Here is a 27,612-nt window from a genome sequence, read left to right as displayed (position 1 = left end):
AACCACTGGACCACTTAAGGAAGTCCCTGCTTATTTTTCTAAGTATCTGTTTCCCGTGAGGGATGGGTTTGTTTTTGTTTTTATTTTTGTTTTGTCTTTTTGGCTCACTGTTATATCCCCAGCACCTAGAACAGTGTCTGGCACATGGTAGATGCTCAGTACATTCTTGTGCACTGAATAAATGAATCAAGTCAATGAAAGTGGAACTGTTCCATAGCTGTCTCTCAAAATTCCATTGGTCCTTTCTGCATTCCCTTCTTAGATCACATATTGTACTTTGGAGCTATCCCATCCCTTAGAGCTAGTTGCTTTTCCCCTGCAAGGTTTTGGTGATATTAACACTCATTTTTTTGACATAGATGTCTTAATGAACACTTAAAGCAGATTTCACATTAAAAAATTGTTATAGAAGGAAAATTTACTCCACAGTATGATTTTCTCCAAGCCCCATCCTCCTTTAAGAATCTTTCAATATATTTTTTTAATAGCAGGATTATTCACATCATACCAATTTTTTTTTTTTTTTTTTTTTTTTTCGGTATGCGGGCCTCTCACTGTTGTGGCCTCTCCCGTTGCGGAGCACAGGCTCCAGACACGCAGGCCTAGCGGCCATGGCTCACGGGCTTAGTTGCTCCGCGGCATGTGGGATCTTCCCGGACCAGGGCACGAACCCGTGTCTCCTGCATCGGCAGGTGGATTCTCAACCACTGCGCCACCAGGGAAGCCCTATACCAATTTTTAAAAAATATTTTTAAAATTTATTTATTTGGCTGCATTGGGTCTTAGTTGCAGCACGTGGGATCTTTCGTTGCAGCACGCGGGCTCTTCATCGCCGCCTGTGGGCCTCTCTCTAGTTCTGGCATGTGGGCTTCAGAGCGCTCAGGCTCTCTGGTTGTGGTGTGTGGGTTGTAGAGCACACGGGCTTAGTAGTTGCGGTGAGCGGGCTTAGTTGCCCCATGGCATGTGGGATCTTAGTTCCCCAAGCACGGATTGAACTTGTGTCCCCTGCATTGGAAGGCAGATTCTTAACCACTGGACCACCAGGGAAGTCCCAAGAAGCTTTCAATATTTAATAACTATTTACTGAACATCTTTTATGCACCACACACTCTTCTGGAGGCAAGGGTTGCACTGGTGAACAAAATAGATGTGCTCCCTGCGGTCCTAGAGGAGAGACCAACATTAAATAGGTATACAAATAAATAGATAATTACAAATTGTGATGATTTCTAAGAAAGAAAAGTTGAGGGCTTATGAAAGAATATGATAGGGGGGATTAATTTGTGTTGAGGTGCATGGAAAACCTCTACAAACAATTATATTTGAGCTGATATAAGACCTAAAGCATGAATGGGATTCAGTTCTCAAGGAACTTACCCTTGATTGATGAAACAAACATTAAATAATTATATAAATTTAAATTACAGATTACTATGTGTTAGGAAGCATTTTAGGAAAAAAAACTGGTATGTGCAAAGGTTCTAGAATGAGAAAGGGAATTCCCTGGTGGTCCATTGGTTAGGACTCTGGTTCCATTGCTGGGGGCCCAGATTCGATCTGTAATGGGGGAACTAAGATCCCCCAAGCTGCATGGTGTGACCAATAAAATAATACAGAATGAAAAAGAGCTTGAAATATTTGAGGAACAAAATGAATTCCATTCTGGAATCTGTCTTTTAGTAATAAAAACATCAGCAAAGAAGGAGATTATATATGCGGAGATGTAGGGATGTTTACCACAGAATTGTTCGCAGAATGAAAAATAAATAAAGGAAATTAAGAAAAACAAAACCTGAAAACAGCCTACATGTCCATCACGAGAGGAACTGTTGGATAAATTATCTTATGTGGAATACTATACAGCTATCAAAATTGATTAGAACTATTTATATTAAAGTGGAGAGATATCCATGAAGTAACAGGTGAGAACAGCAATGTATACAGAAATATATGATCCCATTTAAAAAAGCCTACCATATCACTGTAACAACCTCTGTATATGTGTGTGTATAGAAGTATATATATATATATATATATATTTGGATATGTTTTAATGAGAATAGAGAATGATGTAGAGAAATATACCAGGCTTTTTGCATTGGTTACAGTTCAGTTCAGGGGAGTGGAGAGAAAGAAAATAAGACTCTAACAAAAGGAAAAAAGGTTATTATGGAATAATGTTGAGCAAAAATGTAGAATATAAAATATTAGCTATAGAATTACTGCAAACATGTAAAAATTGAATATGCATAAGGACAAAGACTTAAAGTAACAAAAGTAAAACTCATTTTGACTAGATGAGATTGCAGCAAACATTTTACTTTATATTTTTCTTATTTTAATATTGTTTTTTCAATAAAGTAACATTAAAAAAATGCATAGGGCTTCCCTGGTGGTGCAGTGGTTGAGAGTCCGCCTGCTGATGCAGGGGACATGGGTTTGTGCCCCGGTCCGGGAAGATCCCACGTGCCGCGGAGCGGCTGGGCCCGTGAGCGGTGGCCACTGGGCCTGTGTGTCTGGAGCCTGTGCTCCGCAACGCTAGAGACCACAACAGTGAGAGGCCCGCGTACCGCAAAAAAAAAAAAAAAAAAATGCATAGAGATTTTAACATCCAGGGATCAGATCATTTCAGCAGAGATGTTTTTCTTTCTTCTTTTGTCCCATGTTCAACTCATGTTATTTTGTCTTATGTTATGCACTGTCATAAGCCACCTGAAATATTATCTAGGTCAAAATGGGATGTAAATAAGTAAATAAAAATAACCTAATTCTTGCCAGTCTCTTCCCTTTTTAATCTCTTCTGCACACTGCCAACATGTTACTCATGATAGTATCATGTAAAAGGATAATAATAATACTTCATAGGATTGTGAATGGATTAAATTAATGTATAGGAAGCATTTAGAATAGGGCCTGGCATATACTACATACTCACTAAGGACTAGTTATATGGTAATTATGTCATATCATTTATTTGCTCAGAAGTTTATAATGGCACCTCTGCAGGATAAAATTCAAATGCAAGTGCCTCTTACAATCTAGTTGTAAATAAAAATGCCACTTATAATATTACATGTAGGACTTCCCTGGTGGTGCAGTGGTTAAGAACCTGCCTGCCGATGCAGTGGACATGGTTTCAAGCCCTGGTCCAGGAAAATCCCAGGATCTTCCCAGGATCTTAAATGCCGCGCAGCAGCTAAGCGCATGTGCCACAACTACTGAGCCTGCTCTCTAGAGCCTGCGAGCCATAACTACTGAGCCCACGTGCCACAACTACTGAAGCCCACGGGCCTAGAGCCTGTGCTCTGCCACAAAAGAAGCCACCATGATGAGAAGCCTGCACACTGCAACGAAGAGTAGACCCTGCTCGCCACAACTAGAGGAAGCCTGCGCACAGAAACAAAGACCCAATGCAGCCATAAATTAAAAAAAAAAAAAAATGTAGCTACTGAGCTCTTGAAATGTGGCTAACCAGAATTGAGACATAAGTGTAAAATACACCCTGAATTACAAAGTACAAAATTAAGAAAGTGAAATATTGCAGTGATTTTTATATTGATTATATGTTGAAATGACAAAATTTTAAATATTTGGGTTAATAAAATATATTAAAATTAATTTTACCTGTTTCTTTTTACTTTTTAAAAAGTTTTTTAGAAACTTAAGTTACATATATGGTTCATATTACATATTTATTGGATAGAATGACTCTAGATTTTTTGTTGTTGTTGTTTGTTTGTTTTGGGGTTTTTTGCGGTAGGCGGGCCTCTCACTGTTGTGGCCCCTCCCAGTTGCGGAGCACAGGCTCCGGACACGCAGGCTCAGTGGCCATGGCTCACGGGCCCAGCCGCTCTGCGGCATGTGGGATCTTCCTGGACCGGGGCACGAACCCGCGTCCCCTGCATCGGCAGGCGGACTCTCAACCACTGCGCCACCAGGGAAGCCCGACTCTAGATTTTTAAAGTAAAATGTTGCTAACTTTTTCTTTTCTAAAAAAATTTTGCTCTCTTTTCTTATTGAAGTATAGTTGATTTACAATGTTGTGTTAGTTTCAGGTGTACAGCAAAGTGATTCTTTTTCAGATTCTTCCCCATTATAGATTATTACAGGATATTGAATATAGTTCCCTGTGCTATACAGTAGGACCTTTATGTTTACCTATTTTATATATAGTAGTGTATATATGTTAACCCCAAACTCCTAATTTATCCCTCTCCCCTCTCTCTACTTTGGTAACCATAAATTTGTTTTCTATGTCTGTAATTCTGTTTTATAAATAAATTCATTTGTGTCTTTTTTTTTTTTTGGCTGCACGTCACGTCATGTGGGATCTTAGTCCTCAACCAGGGATTAAACCCATGCCCCCTGCAGTGGATGCATGGAGTCTTAACCACTGGACCACTAGGGAAGTCCCTGTATCATTTTTTGAGATTTCATATATAAGTGGTATCATATATTTGTCTTTCTCTATCTGACTTACTTCACTTAGTGTGATAGTCTCTAGGTCCATCTGTGTTGCTGCAAATGGCATTATTTCATTCTTTTTTATGGCTGAGTAATATTCCACTGTATACATATATCACATCTTCTTTATCCATTCATCCCTTGATGAACATTTAGGTTGCTTCCATGTCTTGGAAGCAACAGCACTGCTATGAACATTGTGGTGCATGTAATTTTTCGAATTAGAGTTTTCTCTGGATATGTGCCCAAGAGTGGAATTCCTAGATCATATGGTAACTCTATTTTTAGTTTTTTAAGGAACCTCCATACTGTTCCCCATAGTGGCTGCACCAGTTTACATTCCCACCAACAGTGTAGGAAGATTCCTTTTTCTTCACACTGTCTCCAGCATTTGTAGTATCTAGTCTTACATTTAGGTCTTTAATCCCTTTTGAATTTAATTTTGTATATGGTGTTAGAGAATGTTCTAATTTCATTGATTTACATGTAGCTGTCCAGTTTTCCCAACACCACTTATTGAAGAAACTGTCTTTTCTCCATTGTATATTCTTGCCTCCTTTGTCATAGATTAATTGACCATAAGTGCGTGCGTTTATTTCTGATCTTTGTGTCCTGTTCCGTTGATCAGTGTGTCTTTTGTTCCATATTGTTTTGATGACGGTAGCTTTGTAATATAGTCTGAAGTCAAGGAGCATGATTCCTCCAGCTTAGTTTTTCTCGCTCAAGATTGTTTTGGCTATTTGGGGTCTTTTGTATTTCCATACAAATTTAAAAAATTTTTGTTCTAGTTCTGTGAAAAATGCCATTGGTAATTTGATAGGGATTGCACTGAATCTGTAGATTGCCTTGGGTAGTATGCTTATTTTAATAATATTGATTCCTCCAATCCAAGAACATGGTACAACTTTCCATCTGTTTGTGTCATCTTCAATTTTTTTCATCAGTGTCTTTTACTTTTCAGAGTACAAGTCATTTGCCTCCTTAGATAGGTTTATTCCTAGGTATTTTATTCTTTTTGATGTGATGGTAAATGGGATTGGGTTACCATTTCATCCTAATCTCTGTCCAGTTGATATTTTAGACCCAAGTTCAGTATACTTGCATTTATTTCTATTCACTTTTATATTATTATATTATTAAATAAAACTCATTATTCTAAAGTATAAGATCTATTCCTCACAACTTTGGTACATTCATTCAGTAAATACTGAATGCCTATTTTAGTCACTTTTAGGCACTAGAGATATTGAGGTTAATGAGACAGATAAGTTGCCTGGCCCCAAGGAAGTTACAGTCTACTAAGGAGAAATAGGCACACAAACAAACAAGATATTTTAGAATTTGAATAAATGTTACATCTCTGAGGTGATGACATTTGACCTGATGCTTGAAGGATGAGAAGGAGCTAGTTGTGTGATTATCTGGGGGAAGAGCATTCCAGAGAGGGAAGAGCTATTGCAAATTATCTGAATTGGAAAAGTATTTGACATGTTGGATAAACACACAGTGGTGGGCAGACACTAAGATAGCCCCCAATGACGCCTGCCTCTTGGTATTCACACTGTTGTGTAATCCTCTCCCCTTGAGTGTTGACAAGATCTGTGATGAATAGAATACAGGAAAGGTGATGGGATGTCACTTCAGTCATTTGCTTACATAAGATTGAGACTTCCATGTCGCTAGGAGGGCATCTTGCAGAAGTCCACATGGCAAAGAACTGAGTGTAGCCTTGCACCAAGAGTTAGTTAGGAACTGAGGCCCTCAGGCCCACAATCCTCAAGGAACTGAATTAGACCAACAACTGTATGAACTTGGAAGCAGCTCCTTCTCCATTTGAGCCTTCAGACGAGACCCAGCCCTGGTCAACATCTTGGTCATAACCTTGTGAGAGACACTGAAGCAGAAGACCCAACTAAGCTATTTTTGAACTCATAACTCACAGATGCTGTGAGATAATAACGTGTGTTTTAAGCCGCTGAATTTGTCGACATTTGTTACGATACAATAGATAAGTAACACATATTTGATGAATATGCTCACTGTATTTTCTTTCAAGTTATTGATGAAAATCTTTTACAGAACAGTGTCAAGTCAGAATGTTGGTTCACTCCACTAGAAGCCATTTTTTTAGAAGCCATTTTTATGTTGATATTTATCAATTAGTTAGCACTACCTTAGGTTTATTTAGAAATACCCTTAATTGTGCTTCTACTTGGTCCAATTTTCTTTTCTTTTCTTTCTTTCTTTTTTTCTTTTGGCCACACTGCTCGGCCTACGGGATCCTAGTTCCCCGACCAGGAATTGAATCCGGGCCCCAGTGGTGAAAGTGCTGAGTCCTAACCACTGGACCACCAGGGAATTCCCAATATATTTTCTTATTTTTGTATCATGAAATTTCTTACAAAATGTTTTGTCAAAATACCACATACACTGTGTCTAGTAATTCTGTCCAAAAAGAGAATGGGGTTAGTCTGGCATGATTTTTTAAATAAATCCATGTTGAATTAATGGTTACTTTTTTTTCTAATTCTTTAAAAACACATCTTGGGGGCTTCCCTGGTGGCGCAGTGGTTGAGAGTCCACCTGCCAATGCATGGGACACGGGTTCGTGCCCCCGTCCGGGAGGACCCCACATGCTGCGGAGCAGCTGGGCCCATGAGCCATGGCCACTGAGCCTGCGCATCCGGAGACTGTGCTCTGCAACGGGAGAGCCCGCAACAGTGAGAGGCCCCCGTACCGCAAAAAAACAAACAAATGAAAAAAACATCTTGGGACTTCCCTGGTGGCACAGTGGTTGAGAATCTGCCTGCCAATGCAGGGGACACGGGTTTGAGCCCTGGTCCAGGAAGATCCAAAATGCTATGGAGCAACTAAACCCATGTGCCACAACTGTTGAGCCTGTGCTCTAGAGCCCGTGAGCCACAGCTACCGAGCCCACGTGCCACAACTTCTGAAGCCCACATGCCTAGAGCCCAAGCTCTGCCACAAGACAAGCCACTGCAATGAGAAACCTGCACACTGCATTGAAGAGTAGCCCCCACTTGCCACAAATAGAGAAAGCCCGTGTACAGCAAGTAAGACCCAACAACAAAGACCTAATGCAGCCAAAGGTAAATAGATAAATAGATAGATAAAAACACATCTTTTGGATAGTTCATTTCTAGAATCTTGTCTGAGATAAATACTAAGATCTTTGCAGATTCTACTATCCTTTCTCCTTATAAAAATTTTTTAGTTATCAACAGCTTTCTACAATTTCTACAACTTCTAGCAATTTCTACAATTTCTAGCAATTTTTCCAGTTTTACATGAACTCTCAGATTTCATTCAGTGGTTTATTGGGTTAACCGAAAAGTTTTACCAAAGCCCTGGAGTGTAATTTGTTCAGGCCAGGAGTGCTGTATTCATTTAGAGCAGTCAGGTGCTCTCTTACAATCTTTATCTTCAGTTCCCTCTTAAAATGTTTTACACTTTTTATTCTAAATATTATTCTTTTCAGTAGGAGAGACAGCAACATGTTATCCATTAATCATTATACCATGAGTTTCAACAATGGGATATATCCTTCCTTGCTTTTGTCCCAAACTTCATTTTTTTGGATAACAGCTTTATTAAGATATAATTTACATACCGTACAATTCATCCTTTTAAAGTGTACAATTCAGTGGTTTCTGGCATATTCATAGAGTTGTACAACCAGCACCATTATCTAATTTTAGAATATTTTTATCATCCTAAAAAGAAAGCCTGTGCCCATTAGCAGTCACTCCCCATTCCCTCCCAAGCTACCTTTCTATCTCTAGGCAACACTAATCTACTTTCTGTCACTGTAAATTTGCCTGTTTTGGACATTTTTAAAAAATTAACTAATTTATTTATTTGGCTGCATTGGATCTTTGTTGTGGTACACGGGATCTTCCTTGCAGCATGTGGGATCTTTCCTCGTGGCACTCATTGCGGCATGTGAGCTGTTTGTTGCGGCGCACCAGGTTCTCTTGAGTTGTGGTGTGCGGGTTTTCTCTTCTCTAGTTATGGTGCAGGATCCAGAGCACGTGGGCTCTGTAGTTTGCGGCACGCGGGCTCTCTAGTTGAGGTGCACAAGCTCAGTAGTTGTGGCGCATGGGCTTAGTTGCCCCACGGTATGTGGGATCTTAGTTCCTTGACCAGGGATTGAACCCACGTCCCCTGCATTGGAAGGTGGATTCTTAACCACTGGGCCACCAGGGAAATAACTGTTTTGGACATTTTGTATGAATGAAGTCATACAGTACATTGTCTTTTGTGACTAGCTTTTTCATCTAGCCTAATGTTTTCAAGGTTCATCCATGTTGTAGCATGTATCAGTACTTCTTTCAATTGCTAAATAATATTACACTGTACTGATATAGCATATTTTATTTATCTGTTCACCAGTTGATGGACATTTGTGTTGTTTCTACTCTTTGTCTGTTATGCATAACACTGTTATGAACGTTTGTGTCGAAGTTTTTGTGTGGACATATGTTTTAATCTCTTGGGTATATACCTAGAAATAGAACTGGGTTTATACCTAGGAGCTGTCATATAGGATATATTTAACCTTTTGTGGAACTGGCAAAGTGGCTGCAATATGTTATATTTCTACAGCAGTGTATGAGGTTTCCTATTTCTCAACATTCACTTGCTATTGTCTTTTTATTATAGCCATCCTAGTAGGTGTGAAATGTCATCTCGTGATTTTAATTTGTATTTCCCTGGTGGCTTATGATGTTGATCATCTTTTCATGTGTATTAGTTATTCGTATTATTTGGGGGAGAAATATCTAATTTAAAACCTTTTGCCCGGGCTTCCCTGGTGGCGCAGTGGTTGAGGGTCCGCCTGCCGATGCAGGGGACACGGGTTCGTGCCCCGGTCCGGGAGGATCCCACATGCCGTGGAGCGGCTGGGCCCGTGAGCCATCGCCGCTGAGCCTGCGCGTCCGGACCCTGTGCTCCGCAACGGGAGAGGCCACAGTAGTGAGAGGCCCGCATACCGCAAAAAAAAAAAAAATTTTTAAATAAAACCTTTTGCCCGGGAATTCCCTTGCAGTCCAGTGGTTAGGGCCTGGTGCTTTCACTGCCAGGGCCCGGGTTCGATCCCTAGTCGGGGAGCTAAGATCCCACAAGCTGTGAGGTGCAGCCAAAAAAACAAAAAATGAAAAAACAAACCTTTGCCCATTTTAAAATTGGATTGTGTTATTGAGTTGTAGGAATTCTCTATATATTCTACACAAAAGTCCCTTATTAGATATACGGTTTACAAATACTTTCTCCTATTCTGTGGGTTGTCTTTTTTACTTTCTTGATGGTATCCTTTGAAGCACTAAAGTTTCTAATTTTGAAGAAGACCAATTTATCTATTTTTTCTTTTGTTGCATGTGCTTTTGTTGTCATATCTAAGAAGCAATTGCCTAATAAAAGAATTCTTTTGATGTCCCATTAATTTTTAAAATTACCTTTCCCTGTTTTCCCATTAACCAGTTTCCTGTTAAGAGTACTGTATGTGTTAAGAGTGAGAACTATGATCAGACTGACTGAGTTTGAATGTTGGTGTTACCACTTGATAATTCTGTAACCAGAGGGAAAATGACACAACTTCTTTAAGCCTCAGTTTCTTCATCTGTAAAATAAGAATAATATTTCTTACCTCAAAGGTTGTGTTGAGGATTAAAATGCTTAAGAGAAAGCACTAGATAATTGGTAACTATTATTACTAGAAATTTTCTTTAAGTACTATTTTTACTTAAATTAAAATACTTTACTACATAGGTGTTTTTCTTGACTTTGTATCCACTGCAGTAACTCACTCATGGTAGAAGTTTAATGAATATCTGTTAACTGAAATTGATATGTAATATATAGTAGTAGCCCATTACATTGAGAACTGAGATGTGTTTGAGCTTGCTAAGGAGCTAAGTAAAAAGAAAAGACAAAACTGAAAATAAATATCACCCAGTTCATCATTTGGGCTTGGGTTAGCCCTTGTAAAAAAGGAAATGGGAGAATTATAATTCCAAAGACATTTTAAAGGGGAACAGTGCTAAATATACAGAAGGGAGGGGCTTAATTTAGAGAGAAAAATAGAAAAGTAAATCCCCACATGTTGGTTGGTGGCATAAGACATTTTAGAATAGATGCCAAAAGAGAAAAGTTCTCTTGTCAAGAGCAGCAGACTGATTTGCCATGGCTGTTCTCTGAACAATCTGAGATTTGTTCTTGACTGAGACAAGAGTCCTTTGTCCAAAAGCATTCTCTTATCACTTGGTGAGACTGTCATTAGTCCCCTCACCCTTATTAGATGGACGTATGATTAGAGGCCTCAAAAGACTCCCTAAGATTTTATGGTAGGGATTTCTGATCCAGCAATAATACTGGTATTTTAATTTGTTTATCTAATAATGTAAGCAAAGTGATTAGAGCCTACCTCTACTTAACAATGGCCTGTATTCCACTGCACATGATATTCTTAATTTCATATGAATAAATAATATATTTAAATTACTCAAGCCATGCAAATGATCTAATTTATGTTATCAGTAAATATTTGTAAAATGTATGAGAGTATGGTTAGATGAAAGATAAATGGTTATGTAAATGCAACGTTCTTCCTTCTGCTTTCTCCTTCCCCCAATTTTTGTCCAAATTTTACCAGTTCTTCCAAATAATGTTCAAATGCCAATCAGTGTATATTATTTTTGTGTACAGATTGAGATTTGGTATTCAAGCTATTTTTCCTACTATATTATAAACTTCTGGAAGTCTGGGTCTGATCTTTTTTGTCTTTATATTTTCCATAATTACACAAAGTTGATATATAAACATAAGCATATTCGATGAATTGTGTAATTTAGTAGTATTATATTTACATTTATAAATGTAATATTACTACAAATATAATATTACAAATATATATTACATTTATTATATTTACGGTGGGAATTTTGGTACAGAATATTTAAGAAAACATTAGTATTATGAGACATTAATAACCCTTTCTCTTCACACCTTTTCCAGATATTACTAAAAACTTACTGATTGAGTAAATATATAGTCTGTCTTCCCCAACACAGGCTTCTGTCCCTAAATAGGGACAGGTTTCAAACAGACCTCCCTTCTTCCCTATTTTTCTCTCCCTTTTTTCTATTCTATTTCTCTCTTGCAGCTCTATTTACCTTTTCATGGTGACTCATTCTCTGTACTTTTTATTAGTCCTACATCTTGCCCCTTTTTACAATTCCTAATGCTTTTTAGAACTTTGTTTCCTTGTCACCTGCTCTTTCTATTTTTGTTCTTTCTGCTTGGCTTTCTCCTCCACTTGTCGCTACTTTCCCTCCTTGCCCTCAAGATACAGGGCAGGATTGGATAGGGAGGAGCCCAGCTGGGTTAAGGGTGGAGCTACCTGTTTACTGCTTGGGATTCAGAACCTGACCAGGAAGGATCAGGCTGCTTGAATTTAGCTGAGGCTGAAGTCCGTATGGCCTTCCTACTGGAGGCTAGCATTTTGGAGGACAATTGGAACTTGGTGAGACTAGAAGCAGCCCTTCTCTTCGTTTTTTGATCCCCCTTCCTTCCTCCCTGTTCTGTATTTTTCACTCACAGCATCTCTCTCCATACTAACTTTTCTTCTTCCTTTTCCCCTGTTGCTTACTATTCTGTTTTTTTCTGTCTGTCTAGCTCTCTGTCAGTCAACTTTATTTAGTATTTGTTTGCCTTTTCTGTTACCCATTCTTTCCACATATCTATCTGTTCTCTCTTAAAATTTAACTTTTTCTACCTCTTTTCCATTTTATTCTTCCCTTTATTAATTTTCTCATCCAACTCTCTTTTTTTCCTTCAGTCATTTTCTATCCATCTGTCTATTCGTTTTATCTTACTGTTTCCCAGCAATGTAGCAATAAGGGAGGAAGAAAGGAGCCACCCTGGCTTTCCAGGGGCCTATTCACCCTTTTTACTCATTCTCAGACCTGTAGTGTGTTTTGATTAGGCACTGAAGAGTTTGTGCTCTGCACAGATAGTTAACAAACAGTGAAATTAGAGAAAGGTTGAATATTAAATTTAAAAGGCTTAATTTTATTCTTACTTTCTCTTTTTATTTAGTTATTTTCTGCAATACAGTGGATACAGTTTGTTATGGCTACTCTGAGGTAAGTTTATTTAACCTCATGTAATGTGACTGTTTGAACTAGTACAAGCAAAACTGGAGTATTCTGAAGTTTCTATATTTTTTCCCTGGAGATTTGCTTTTACTCATTAGGTAGAAATGCTGTTCTTTACCATGTTGACATTATCTGATTAATAAAATGTAATAACATCAACAACAATAATAACAAAAAAACAGATTGAAGGGTAACATCTGAAAATCAAAGGACAATTTGGTCAATAGGATTGATTTGCAAAATCAGGTGTGAAGTGCTCACTTTGGTAGCACATGTACTAAAAATTGTAATGATACAGAGAAGATTAGCATAGCCTCTGCTTAAGGGTGACACACAAATTCGTGAAGCATTCCATATTTTTAAAATATTTGTGCAGTTTATTTTACATCAATTATATGTCAATAAAGCTGTAAAAAACGTAGCAAAAACAAAGGAGCCCCAATTGTCCTGTTTAATGATGGTCTTTTATCTCTTCCAGTGTTATAGGTTCAAGTTCACTTATTGCCTATGCTGTATTCCAGAACATACAGAAATCTCCAGAGGTGAGCAGTCTCTTTCTGTGTTGGATTTGAACTTTTAGTGACTTAGCCTTTGAAATAAAAAAAAGAGGTGTCCCCTATAAATGATGGAATAATCCAATGAATTGCTTGTAAATTTGTCATTTTGATATAATACATTGAGATATTTTAGACATTGCCCCAAAGATCTCCCTTTTCTTTTAGGTAGTTATTTTTACTATAATTTTGAATACTGAGGAATTGACTAAATGTGGATTAGTGGATAAATGTAGATTTTTGGAGGTATGCATTAATTATCAAAGTCAAAGAAAACAGAGTATTGTTTGAAGCCTATATTCACTCTAAGCATGGTAGGGTCCTGCCTAGAGGTGAGTTTTTGGATGTTGATATCTTGGTAAAATTGCTAGTGGGGCTGGAAGTAGTTCAAAGACTGCTATACAAAAGGTATTTATTTTGCTGGTCTGGCCTTCTAGGCAATTACAATTTAATGGTGAAAATAGAACAAATATATATCTTATGTAAAACTATTCATAACAAAAAAGTCAGTCAAAACCCTTCCTTTTATTGAGGTATAATTGACAAATAAAAATAGTATATACTTAAGGTATTAAAAAAAAAAAAAAATCAGGGAGTTCCCTGCTGACCTAGTGGTTAGGATTCTGGGCTTTCACTGCTGTGGCCCAGGTTCAATCCCTGGTCCCACAAGCTGCATGGTGTGCTCTCCCCCCACCAAAAAAATAAGATTTTAAGAAAAATGTAACAAAACTGTTTTTCTAATCAGGCCAAGTGGCACAAAATTAAGCAAAATGTAGTTTAGGACATGTATGAGAGAGCTTTTGTAAAGTGGAAAATGACACATTTAGCTTAGCTATGGCTAAGGTCTCATAGCTAGTAAGTGTTAGAGCTAGAAGTTGAGGCAGACTTGTCTTGTTCCAAAGCCTCTTCTCACATACATTTTTAAACCACTGAAATATAATGTCTAATGAAAAGAGAATTTTGAATTTCAGAGGTAGAATGTGACTATGTAAGTAAAACTACAAGGTAGAAGTGTTGATATTGTATTGTCAATTGCCTGCCAATGTAATCTTAGGCCACACATCTTCCTGTGATGTGGATTTCCCTAATGTTTCTTTCCTGAATGTTTGTTGAAATTTGAGTTCAGATGTGGTTAAGTTAATAAAGTATAAGTTACGTTGTGGAGAGAGGTAAGCAGAGATTCTCAGTACTTCTGACGTTTTGGACTAGATGGTTATTTGTTGTGGGTGGTTGTCCTGCATCTTAGGATATTTAGCAGACTTTACCCAATAGATGTAGCAGCAACCTTCCTCACCCAGTTTTGAGAACCAAAAATATCTTCAAATATTGCCAAATGTCTTCTGAGAGAGGCAGTCATTCCTGGTTGGAAACCACTGCTCTAGGGTGACCTCTGCCATAACAGTGGGTTAGAGCTTTATAAAGATGTGGGGTCTAGTTTGGCCTGGGATGTGACCTTTAATTTCTCTGGCTTCAGTTCTCATACCTTTCACATAACCAGAGCCTGAAGGACCTTAGTAATCATTAATTCAGTGGTTCCTACACATTCTGCTTTTTTGGCATAGGGAAGATTCCAATTTTTCCAGCTTAAAAATGTCAGCCATGCCCTGCTGTTTTCCTTTATTTCTTCATCAAATAACATTTTTAACAGCATAAACACATGGAAGGCATAATCTGAAAAAGACAAAAATTATTAAATTAATGATTATAGTAAATTGGAGAAATCCATGGGAAATCTTTGAGGGGACTAGCTGATTAGACAGTAACTCAGAGAGGCAACCTTAAGAGAAAAGAAACTAACCCAGGCCAGCCAGTGTTAAGAAAAAAAAAACAAAAAACAAACAAAACTCGAGGCAGATATACTTTGCTGCACTTGTGTGAAGTGCACTTCATTTCCTTGTGAAGGTCACTTTTGATATTCTTTGTAACTTGATTTCACTAGAAATATTAGGAAGCAGGGTTTTGGAAGAGTATAAATATGAGTTGCTTTAGGTGTTTTACCTTACCAGGTTAGACCTGGACCCAGAACCTCCTTGGGGAAAGCCTTTCACACAATGCATTCTGTCCCTGCACCTTACTTTGCTCTTGATTTAAATGAGACAAGTACAAATATATTTAAGTTTTTGCTTTCATATTTAGGATCATGCACTTATTACCATCTTATTACCATGCACTATGCTGATTGTATTTTTATTTATTTTAATTAAAAAATTTTTTTTATTTAAAAAAAAAATTGGGGCTGCACTGCACAGCATGTGGGATCTTAGTTCCCCAACCAGGGATCAAACCTGTGCCCCCTGCAGTGGAAGCACGGAGTCTTAGCCACTGGACTGCCAGGGAAGTCCCTTTTTAAAAATTTTTTGCTTTTTGTATTTTTCTTAAAGCATGACCTGTATCATACATTTCTCTGTATTACCTTTGACACAGTATCTTGTTAAACATAGAAGGGGTGAAATCTTTTTTAATTTCAATAATAGGTGCTCAGTTAAGTTTTGTTGTTTAATTGATTGATTTTATCTCCTGTTACTAGAACTCATGATTTTCCAACCATGAGTGAAAGTATATAAACCTCTTTTTATCCTTTATTTCTGTGCCAAAGACCTTAGGTGTGGTGTTTTTTTTTTTTTTTTTTTTTTTTGCGGTATGCGGGCCTCTCACTGTTGTGGCCTCTCCCGTTGTGGAGCACAGGCTCCGGACGCTCAGGCTCAGCAGCCATAGCTCACGGGCCCAGCCGCTCCGCGGCAGGTGGGACCTTCCTGGACCGGGGCCCGAACCTGCGTCCCCTGCATTGGCAGGCAGACTCTCAACCAACTGCGCCACCAGGGAAGCCCCTTAGGTGTGTTTTAATGGCCAACAGTTCCCTATATATAAGGCTATTTATTGACTCAATGACCACAATTATGTTCTTGCTCACAAAAGCTGCTTGGCTGCCTTTCTGCTTCAGAGTTTATTTTGTATTCAGTTTTAATTTTTTACCCATTAACAGTTATAAACTTGTGATAGGTCATAGGCCAGTAAAATCTATGAATATGCCACCTGGCTGGAACCTTAACAGGCTTCCTTGTAGCAAAGGATATATATTGTTAAAATAATAATATCTGATATTTAGTAAATACAGTTTAAAATATTATTTCACTTGTTTTTGTTTGTGTTAGCCAAAGCAGCTTGACCATTTACCCCTATTAGCAAGGTATTTTAGCATCTTAACTTTCCTCTCATTTGGAAGAAAAGTATGAGAAAAATTCCCTTTTGTACAGGTGAGCAGATTAGTTTTTATATTAGGTAGTATCTGTTGATAACTTAGTAAGTTTTTTGCAGGGGGGGCACATCCCAGGGACTGGGCTGGCCTGCAGACCCAGTGGTGGGAACACCAAAAATTTTTTAATTTACTTTTTTACTGTGAGATATACCAGCCATGGTTTAGAAGGCATAAAACTCATGTGTGCTATATAATGGATGGCTATAAACAAAACCTGGGACAAGAACTAGGAATCGCTCATATCCCCAAACATTCCTACTGTGCTCCTTCCCAATCACAACTTCACCTCTAGCAGTAACCACTATCCAGATTTTTGCTTAATCATTTCTTGGCTTTTATGTACAGTTTACCAGTAATGTATATATCCCTAAACAATTTAGTTTTACATTTTTGAACTTGACATAAATGGGATAACACTGTATTTTTTGGTATGTATTGCTTTGTGATTTGCTTTTTTCCCTGAGTATCACTTCTGAGATTTGTCCATGATGTTATGTACAGCTCTGGTTCATTTCTTTTTCACTGATGCTTAGCATTCTATATTATGAACATACCACAATATATCTATTTGTGTTGCTATAAACAATCTTGTACATGTCTTCTGATGCACACATGCAAAATTTTCTCTAGTGATTTTACCTAGTAACAGAATATAGGATATTCATATCCCCTAGATAATGCCAGACCTTTTCCAAATAGTTGTGCCAGCAGTGTATGAAATGTCCTATTGCTTCATGTTCCCATTAATATTTGATATTGTCAGACTTAAACAATTTTTGCCATGGGTGTGTAACTTTCATCTCATTGTAGATTGATTGATTGATTGACTTTTGGTCTCCTTATAGTTTTAATTTTTTAATTGCCTTGATTACTAATGGAGTCAGGCATATTTTCACATTTTTACAGCCATTTGGATTTCTTTTCTTACGTACCTGTTCAAATCTTTTGTCCATTTTTTTTCTATTGGTTTTTCTTATTGCTTTGTAAGAGTATTTGTTTGCTTTGTTTTTTAAAAATAAATTTTATTTATTTTTGGTTGTGTTGGGTCTTCATTGCTGCCACCGCAGGCTTTCTCTAGTTGCGGCAAGCGGGGACTACTCTTCACTGTGGTGCACGTGCTTCTCTTTGCAGTGGCTTCTCTTGTTGCGGAGCGTAGGTTCTAGGTGTGTGGGCTTCAGTAGTTGTGGCACGTGGGCTCAGTAGTTGTGGCTCATGGACTCTAGAGCACAGGCTCAGTAGTTGTGGCACACGGGCTTAGTTGCTCTGCGGCATGTGGGATCTTCCCGCAACAGGGCTCCAACCCATGTCCCCTGCGTTGACAGGCGGATTCTTAACCACTGGACCACCAGGGAAGTCTGTGCTTTGTTTTTAGTATTGCTTGGATACTGGTCCTTAGTTAGTCATATGTGTTACAAATATCTTCTCCCACTTTGTGGCATGTCTTTCCACTTTCTTTGTGGTGTCTTTTGACACAGACATTTTTCATTTGAATGTGAGCAAATTTTTCAACTATTTCTTTTAGATCTTTTTGTGTTTTGCTTAGGAAAAACTTTTCCTAACCAGTAATTAAAGACATTATCCTATATTATCTTAAAAAACCTTTATAAATTTTGCCTTTCACGTTTAGGTCTTTAAACTTGTTGGGACTGATTTTTCAGCATGTAAGGTAGAAAGTAGGGGCCCAATTTAATTTTTATCCATATAGATACCCTGTTGTTCTAGTATCACATTTTGAAAAGACTGTTCTTTCTCCATTCATCTAAAAAGCCACCTCTATCATATATCAAAAGTTTATAGGGGATTCCCTGGTGGTGCAGTGGTTAAGAATCTGCCTGCCAATGCAGGGGACATGGGTTCGAGCCCTGGTCCAGGAAGATCCCACATGCCACAGAGCAACTAAGCCTGTTTGCCACAACTACTGAGCCTGTGCTCTAGAGCCTGTGAGCCACAACTACTGAGCCCACGTGCCACAACCACTGAAGCCCACCCGCCTAGAGCCCATGCTCCACAACAAGAAAAGCCACCACAATGAGAAGCACACGCACTGTGATGAAGAGTAGCCCCTACTTGCTGCAACTAGAGGAAGCCCACGTGCAGCAATGAAGACCCAATGCAGCCAAAAATAAATAAATAAACTTATTTTTAAAAATGTTTATATATATATATATATATATATATATATATGCTTAGGCTTGTTTTGGGCTCTTTATGCTGTTCCATTGGTCTATTTGTCCATCTCTGGGCTAGTACCACTGCATCTGCTTTATATTGTGTCCAGCTTTATATTGTTTTGGTACGTGTGGGACAAGTCCTCCTTCTCCTTTTTCTTCGAGTGTCATAGTTAACTTGATATTTTGTATTTCAATATCAGATTTAGAGCCAACTATGTCAAATTCTACAAAAAGATATGTTGATACATAATTGAGATTGCATTTAATCTGTGTATCAATTTAAGGAGAACTGACATTTTCATAACATTGGATCTTACAGTCCATGAGCATGGTATATTTCTTCACCTTAGATCTTTGGTGTCTTTCAATAAACATATTATAATTTTCTCTACAGAGGGGCCAAAACTATTTTCAGGAAAGTGGGAGTGGGGAGGACAAAAGGAGAAGGATACTAGAAAATGAGAAAGACAGACTTCAGCAATGTAGATAGAAATTGAAAGACAACATATACAATTCATGCTGATATTTTTCTCCACCTTGACTTTCATTGATATGAAAACCTGTAAAATGAATAAGGTCTTAGGATCTAGTATATAACATGGTGATAATAGTTGATAACACTATTGTACAATTGAAATTTGCTCAGAGAATAGAACGTACATGCTCTCACACACATATGCAAAAAGGTAAATATGTGAGGTGATGGATGTGTTCATTAACTTGAAGGAAATCCTTTCACAATGTGTATGTACATCAAATCATCACATATACTTTATCTTGCAGTTTTATTTGTCAGTTATACTTCAATTAAAAAAATGCAAATTAAACTCTATGAGATTTTTTTAAAACCTGTTTTCATTTTCTTTGAGTTCTCAACCATATCCTAAAACACTCAGGTGATAATCTCATTTCTTATTGTTAGAAGATGTTGGCTGTGCAGCTAGAGCACTTAAAATTTCCCATTTGTGGTATGTCTCCATCACAAAATTTCTCATCTTTTCACTTTCCTTGAGGAAGAAGTTCCAATGCTAATACATCCATGAGTACTCTGGTTCCAGAACAGTTGGGATAGTTGTGATTACAGATTACTTCCTACCTGGAATATTCTTTTATATTCCCCAGTCAACCAATAGCAGAGGCCCCAGATAAATTATGCCCAGTTTTCTACTAGAAGGGTAAAACATAAAAGTAATTAATTGTTACATTCTCCTGTCTATATCATTTTTGAAATTATGAATTTTATTGCTTTACAGATAAGGCCACTCGTTTATCTGAGCTTCTCTGACCTCCTCCTGGGTATATACTGGCTCACTGAGGCACTTCTCTCTGGAACTTCAGCAGCCAATAAGGACATTGTCTGCTATAACTTGCAAGCAGTTGGACAGGTGAGTGCTACTAGATTGTAATAGTACCTTGTACGAAAGGCACATGCTGATTTAAATAAGAAGTGAAGATAATCCATCCTGGGAAGCAGGACCCTTTTGTTTATTGTTAGTTACACTTTGAAACAATAGCTTTTATTGTTTTTCCCCATTAAAAAACTACTTATTTATTACAGAAAATTTGGGAAATTCAGAGAAGCAGAAAGATAATTAAAATCACCCAGATAATAATCATTCTTTAATATTTTATGTATATTATATATTTCTAGTCTTCTTCTCTGTAGGTATATATATTTTAGAACAAATAAAACAACACATTAATACTTTTTGTAATCTTTTATTATTCAACATAGTGTGACCATATTTCCATGTAATGGAATATATTTCTACATCTTTTGAGATTTTTGCATGTTTTTTATTACATTAATAAACATTAACTTTTGGAAATACTATATATGATTCTATATGAGTTATATATCTTTCATAGATTTTATCAATGGATTAACCCACATAGTACCATCAGTATATAATGTTTCTGAGACTTGGGATGTGAGAAAAGTAGAGGTTAATATGCAGTCTGTACTCACTGCTGGATGCTTCCTCTGGGATTTGTTACTAGAGGGGAAATTTGTTTCAATTTAGTAGGAAAATACTAACATGTAATTAGTGGTATGAAATCCATGTACTAATAACATGTTACCTATCTTATATAAATTTATTTATTTTTTTAAACACTTGTGTGGGTTTTTAAAAATTATTTATTTATTTTGGCATTGGATCTTCATTGCTGCACACAAGATTTCTCTAGCTGTGTCAAGGGGGGGGCTACTCTTCGTTGTGGTGTGCAGGCTTCTCATTGCTATGGCTTCTCTTGTTGTGGAGACAGGCTCTAGGAGCACAGGCTTCAGTAGTTGTGGTATGCAGGCTCAGTAGTTGTGGCACACGGGCTTAGTTGCTCTGCGGCATGTGGAATCTTCCCGGACCAGGGCTCGAACCTGTGTCCCCTGCATTGGCAGGCAGATTCTTAACCACTGTGACACCAGGGAAGTCCCTCATATAAATTTAAATATCTTAGAGACATACTTTATTCAATCCTGATAATAACCTTATAAATTAAGTAGAGTTAAGGCTGTATTGTTTTCTCAGATAATAATAAAAAACCATATTGTATCTGAATAATAATATTATAGTCTTGGAAGTAAAAAAAAAATCTGCATTGGAATCTTGGACCTGATTAACTTGGTAACCTTATGCAAGTACTTAATCTTTCTGAACTTCAGTCTCCTAAATCTGTAAAATAGTCATTAATAATATTTACCTTGTGCTTGGCACAGATGTAATTAATGTTACTTTATTTTTTTGAACTTTATTGAGCTATATATTCAATAAACTACATGTATTTAAAGTATACATTGTTTATGTATGTATGAAATTGTCACCACAATCAAGTTAATAAACATTCCTATTTCTATCACCCCCCAAAAAATTATTTCAAGTATTTTTTCCTTTACTTCATAGACTGGATGCATTGCAATAGTTGTTTTTAAAAATATTGGTTGGATGTTTCCAATATCTGGCTCATTTCTAAATTGGTCTTCTCCCATGAGAATGAGTGACATCCTTCTGTCCTTTGTATATAGAATGTAATTTTTGTCTCATCATCTTTAGGCAGTGGTTCAAATCTTAGTCTAATTCTCTAAGCCTTGGCTATGCTGGTTTGGGACTGTCATGTGTATGCATGGTGCAGGGGTTAGGGACTTGTATGGAATCACACACAGAATTAGGGCATCTTCTTTTCTGGCTCCATCATTTCTGGGATTCCCCCCCCACTTTCCTGCCTGAAGAAAGCCCTTCTCTAGTTTCTATAGGCTAAAGGATGGGATTTTATTAGAGTTTTAGGTGCCTACATTGAGCAGCATCACGATTGGGGTACACACTTGAGGCAAAACTTTGAGAGAGAAAAAGAGAAAAAGTTTGGGAAACATTTCTTGCAGTTCACTTCTCCACATTTGACTCCCTTCTGTAATCCACTTGCTTTTTTTTACTTTTCAGAGTCCTTAAGTAGTTGATTTTTATATTTTTTCCAAAGTTTTTGTTTGTAATCAGTAGGAGGGATGGGCTGTAGAGTGCTTAAACACAGTAGCTTATTTATTTAGTTAGTTAATTTTATTTTTTAAAATTGTGGTAAAATACATGTAACATAAAATTTACCATTTTAACCATTAAAAAATTTAAAGTTGTGGTAAAAATGCATAACATAAAATTTAATGTCTTAGCCATGTTTAAATGTACAGTTCAGCAGCATACATTCATATTGTTGTGCAATTATTACCACTATTCACCTTCAGAAATTTTTATTATCCCAAACTGAAAAACTCTGTATCCTTTAAACAATACCTCTCCATTTCTCCTACCTTCCAGCCTCTGGTAACCACCATTCTACTTTCTGTCTCTATGAATTTCTACTCTAGGTACATCATATCAGTAAAATAATACAGTTTTTGACCTTTTGTGTCTAGCTTGTTTCACTGAGCTTAATGTCTTCAAGGTTCATCCATGTTGTAGCATGTGTCAGAATTTCTTTTTTTTTATTAAGGTGTTGATTTACAATATTATATTAGTTTCAGGTGTACAACATAGTGATGCAATTTTTTAATAGATTATACTGTTTAAAATTATAAAATATTCCATATTTTATAATATTCTCTGTGCTTTATAGTATATCCTTGAATCTTATTTATTTTATACATAGTAGCTTGTACCTCCTAATCCTCTACCTGTTTATTGCCCCTCCCCCATCCTTCTTCCCGCTGGCAGCCACTTGTTTATTAGGTATATCTGTGAATCTGTTTCTGTTTTGTTATATTTATTTGTTTTATTTTTTAGATTCCACATATAGGTAATAACATACAGTATTTGTCTTTCTCTGACTTATTTCACTAAGCATAATACTCTCCTGTTCCATCCATGTTGTTGCAAATGGCAAAATTTCATTCTTTTTTATGGCTGAGTAATTCCATTGTATATATGTACCACATATTTTGTATCCATTCATCTGTTGATGGACAATTAGGTTTCTTCCATATCTTGGCTATTTTAAATAATGCTGCTATGAAGATTGGGGTGCCTATCTTTTCAAATTAGTGTTTTCTTTTTCTTGGATATATACTCAGGAGTGAAATTGCTGGATCATATGGTAGTTATATTTTTAGTTTTTTGAGGAACCTCCATACTGGTTTCCAGAATGACTGAGTCAGCTTACATTCCCAAGAACAGTGTACTAGGGTTCCCTTTTCTCCACATCCATAACAACATTTGTTATTTGTAGTCATTTTGGTGACAGTCATTCTGATAGGTGTGAGGCAGTATCTCACTGTGGTTTTTATTTGCATTATCCTGATAATTAGCAGTGTTGATTTTTGTGTGTGTGCCTGTTGGCCATCTGTATGTCTTCTTTGGAAAAATGTCTATTCAGGTCTTCTGCCCATTTTTAAATTTGGTTGTTTGGTTTTTGGATATTGAGTTATTTGAGCTGTTTATATATTTTGGATATTAACTCCTTATCAGACATATCATTTGCAAATATTTTCTCCTATTCCATACGTTGTCTTTTCATTTTATCAGTGGTTTTCTTTGTTATGCAGAAGCTTTCAAGTTTAATTAAGTCTCATTTGTTTATTTTGCCTTTGTTTCCTTTGCATGAGGAGACTGATCCCCCAAAATGTTGCTGTGTCAAAGAGTGTTCTGTGTATGTTTTCTTCTAAGAGTTTTATGGTTTCTTGTCTTACACTTAGGTCTTTGATCCATTTTGAGTTTATTTTTGTATACGGTGTGATGAGATGTTCTAATATCATTCTTTTACACATAACTGTCCAGTTTTCTCAGCACCACTTATTGAAGAGTGTCTTTTCCCATTGTATGTTTTTGCCTCTTTTGACAGATTAATTGACCATAAATGTGTAGGTTAATTTCTGGGCTCACTATTCTGTTCCATTGATCTATGTGCCTGTTTTTGTGCCAGTACCGTACTGTTTTGATGATTGTAGCTTTGTAGTATAGTCTGAGGTCAGGGAATGTGATACCTCCAGCTTTGTTATTTTCTCTCAAATTTGCTTCAGCTATTCAGGGTCTTGTGTGGTTCCATATAAATTTTAGGATTGTTTGTTCTCATTCTGTGAAAAATGTCATGAATATCTTGATAGGGATTGCATTGAATCTGTAGACTGCTTTGGATACTATGGACATTTTAACAATATTAACTCTTCCAATCCATGAACATGGTGTGTCTTTCCATTTCTTTGTATCATCTAAAATTTCCTTCATCAACGTTTTATAGTTTTAAGAATATAGGTTTTTTACCTTCTTATTTAAGTTTATTTCTAGGTATTTTATTCTTTTTGATGCTATTTTGAATGGAATTGGGTTTTTTTGCTTTCTCTTTCTGATAGTTCTTTATTAGTGTATAGAAAACAACAGATTTCTGTATATAAATCTTGTGTCCTTCAACTTTACTGAATTCATTGATGAGTTCTAACAGTTTTCTGGTGGAGACTTTAGGGTTTTGTATATGTAGTATCATGTCATCTTCAAATAGTGACAGTTTTACTTCTTCCCTTCTAATTTGGAAGCCTTTTATTTCTTTTTCTTGTCTGATTGTTGTGGCTAGGACTTCTAATACTATGTTGAATAAAAGTGGTGAGAGTGGGCATCCTAGTCTTGTTCTTGATCTTCAAGGACACACTTTCAGCTTTTCACTGTTGAGTATAACGTTAGCTATGGGCTTGTCATATATGGACTTAGTATATTGAGGTATGTTCTCTCTATACCCAATTTGTGGAGAGTTTTTATCATAAATAGATGTTGAATTTTGTCAGACGCTTTTTCTGCATCTATTGAGATCATCATATGATTTTTATTCTTCTGTTTGTTAATGTGGTGTACCACATTGACTGATTTGTGGATTTTAAACCATTCTTGCATTCAGGAATAAATTCCACTTGATCATGGTATATGATCCTTTTTCTGTATTGTTGAATTTGGTTTGCTAATATTTTGTTTAGGATTTTTGAATCTATATTCATAAGAGATATTAGCCCATAATTTACCTTTTTTGTAGTTTGTCTAGTTTTGGTATCAGGGTAATGGTGGCCTCATAGAATTAATTTGGGAGTGTTCCCTTCAATTTTTTGCAATAGTTTGAAAATGATAGGTATGTCTTCTTTATATATTTGGTAGAATTCTCTTGTGAATCCATTTGTTCCTGGACTTTCTTTTGCTGGGAGTTTTTGGATTACTGATTCAATTTCACTACTATTGATCAATCTATTTAGGTAATCCATTTCTTCTTGATTCAGTCTTGGAAGATTGTATGTTTCTAGGAATTTATCCATTTCTTCTCAATTGTCCAATGTGTTGGCATATAACTGTTTGTAGTATTTAATTATTTTTTTAAGGTTTCTGTGATATGTGTTGTAATTTCTCCTCTTTCATTTCTTATTTTGCTTATAGGGGTCCTCTCTCTCTCTTCATTAATGAGCCTGGTTATAGGCCTATCAGTTTTGTTTATCCTTTCAAAAAAAACAGCTCTTGGTTGCATTGATGTTCTCTATTTTTTCTTTTTGCTCTCTCATTTATTATATCCTCTTTGATCTTTATTATTTCCTTCCTTCTGCTGACTTTGGGTTTTGTTTGTTCTTAATTTTCTAATGCCATTAGATGGTAGTTTAGGTTATTTATTTGAGATTTTTCTTCTTTCTTGAGGTAGGCCCATATCAATATAAATTTCCCTCTTAGAACTACTTTTTTGCCTTTTGTAGATTTTGGAATTTGTGTTTTTATTTTCATTTGTCTTGAGGTATTTTCTTTCTTTCTTGATTTCTTCATTGACCCAGTTGTTTTTTTGTAGCATGTTATTCAGTCTCCACGTGTTTGTGTTTTTCCCGTTTTTATTCCTATAATTGATTTCCAGTTCTGTATCATTCTGTTCAGAAAAACTGCTTGATATAATTTCTTTTTTCTTTTTAATATTTATTTATTTAATTTGGCTGTGTCGGGTCTTAATTGTGGCACATGGGATCTTTGTTGCAGCATGTGGGATCTTTCGTTGCAGCACACAGGCTCTTTGTTGAGGTGCCCAGGCTTCTCTAGTTGTGGCACATGGGCTTCTCTCTCTAGTTGTGGCTCATGGGCTCCAGAGCACACAGGCTCAGTAGTTGTGGCACGTGGGCTTAGTTGCCCCATGGCATTTTCAATCTTAGTTCCCTGACCAGGGATCGAACCTACATCCCCTGCATTGGAAGGCAGATTCTTAACCCTGGACCACCAGGGAAGTCCTAATTTCTGTACTCTTAAATTTGTTTAGACTTGTTTTGTGGCCTAGCCTGTGATCTATCCTGGAGAACGTTCTGTGTGCAGAGATGCCTGAGAGCCACACAGTGAGGTTATGGGTAGAGAGAAAGCATGGACTTTGGGCTCTACTTTTGCTAGTGTTTGAGGTTAGAGTATCTAGGGTTTTGAAGGTTTACTCTTTATTGGCTAATTTACAGCCTAAGAGTAGGAATTAGGGTAAGGGAAGGGAGAAGTGGATCACTCAGTATTCAGTTAATCTAGGTTACTCAGGACTTTCTGAAAGAGAGACCTTTGTGAGTGGGGATAGCCTAAATCCTTATCTGGTTGTTTTTCTAGTAGCTGTGTCTTACAGCTGGCATTATGTTTGAGATAGATGTCTTTATTTTTCCTGTTAGAAACCTGTTTATTATAGTTTTCTTAAACATTTTACTACATGCATTACAGATTGGGTATTGCTTCTAATCATTGTAGTAACATTGTGCTGAACTCAGTAAGTAAGCTCTGTTAGAAACATCTTTATTACAAGTCTTCTTAACCACCTCACTAAATGCATTAATGGAACGTATATCCTTTACATTCACTGCATGAACACTGTGCTGAACGCACCTTTCAAGTAGCTCTGTAGTAACATCTTTATTACAAGTGACACTGAATGGATATCACTTCAATTTACTAGAATAACACTGTACTGAATGCAGCTTACAAGTAGCTTTGTTTGAAACATATTTATTACAAGTCTTTTGTAATGAATGCCTTCCTTGGCAGTCAAAAAGCTTAATATCAGATACTTACACAACAATAATGTGATTTATTTCCAGAAAACATACTTTGTATGCTTTTGAAATTATTAAGACTTATTTTATGACCCAGAATATGATCCATCTTGACAAGTGTTCTGTATGCAATTGAAAAAAATGTGTTCTAAATGTTGATCATGTCAAATTCGTTGATAGTGTTGTTCAAGTCTACTAAATTCTTGCCAATTTTCTGTCTACTTATTGTATTCACTAATAAGTGAGAGATATTGATACCTCTGACAATAATTGTGGATTTTTCTATTTCTCCTTGTAGTTCTATTAGTTTTTACTTCATGTATTTTGAAATTATATTATAAGGGGCATAAAAATTTAGGATTTTTATGTCCTCTTCATTAAGTGAACCAGTTACTATTATGAAATGACCTTGTTTGTCCTTGATAATATTCTTTGCTCTAAAATCTATTTTTCCTGATATTTATATAACCATTTCAACTTTCTTTTGATT

The 27,612-nt window shown here is 36.7% G+C and overlaps 1 protein-coding gene and 1 non-coding gene across 9 annotated transcripts in view; both read left to right on the top strand.

Moving 5' to 3' along the window:
- The window catches only part of TMEM116 (transmembrane protein 116), a 143,933-nt gene that overhangs the window by 3,776 nt on the left and 112,545 nt on the right, over nucleotides 1–27,612 (top strand). For 6 of the 8 annotated variants that reach the window (XM_067015010.1, XM_067015011.1, XM_067015012.1 and 3 more), the window contains exons 2-4: nucleotides 12,580–12,626; nucleotides 13,117–13,180; nucleotides 19,873–20,004. In XM_067015010.1, coding sequence (XP_066871111.1) covers nucleotides 12,580–12,626; nucleotides 13,117–13,180; nucleotides 19,873–20,004 — 243 coding nt within the window. Of the gene's footprint in view, nucleotides 1–11,902; nucleotides 12,005–12,579; nucleotides 12,627–13,116; nucleotides 13,181–19,872; nucleotides 20,005–27,612 lie in introns of those variants that run through there. The other 2 variants (XM_067015013.1, XM_059040574.2) reach the window with 2 other exon arrangements.
- On the top strand, nucleotides 12,892–12,999 carry LOC131742984 (U6 spliceosomal RNA). The gene has a single exon (XR_009331642.1). It is a non-coding gene; the product is annotated as a U6 spliceosomal RNA (small nuclear RNA).

This window comes from Kogia breviceps, chromosome 15 (genome assembly GCF_026419965.1).
Source record: "Kogia breviceps isolate mKogBre1 chromosome 15, mKogBre1 haplotype 1, whole genome shotgun sequence".
Lineage (NCBI taxonomy): Eukaryota > Metazoa > Chordata > Mammalia > Artiodactyla > Physeteridae > Kogia > Kogia breviceps.
Note: the sequence above shows the minus strand (reverse complement) of the source record. Positions and strands in the feature narration are given on the sequence as shown.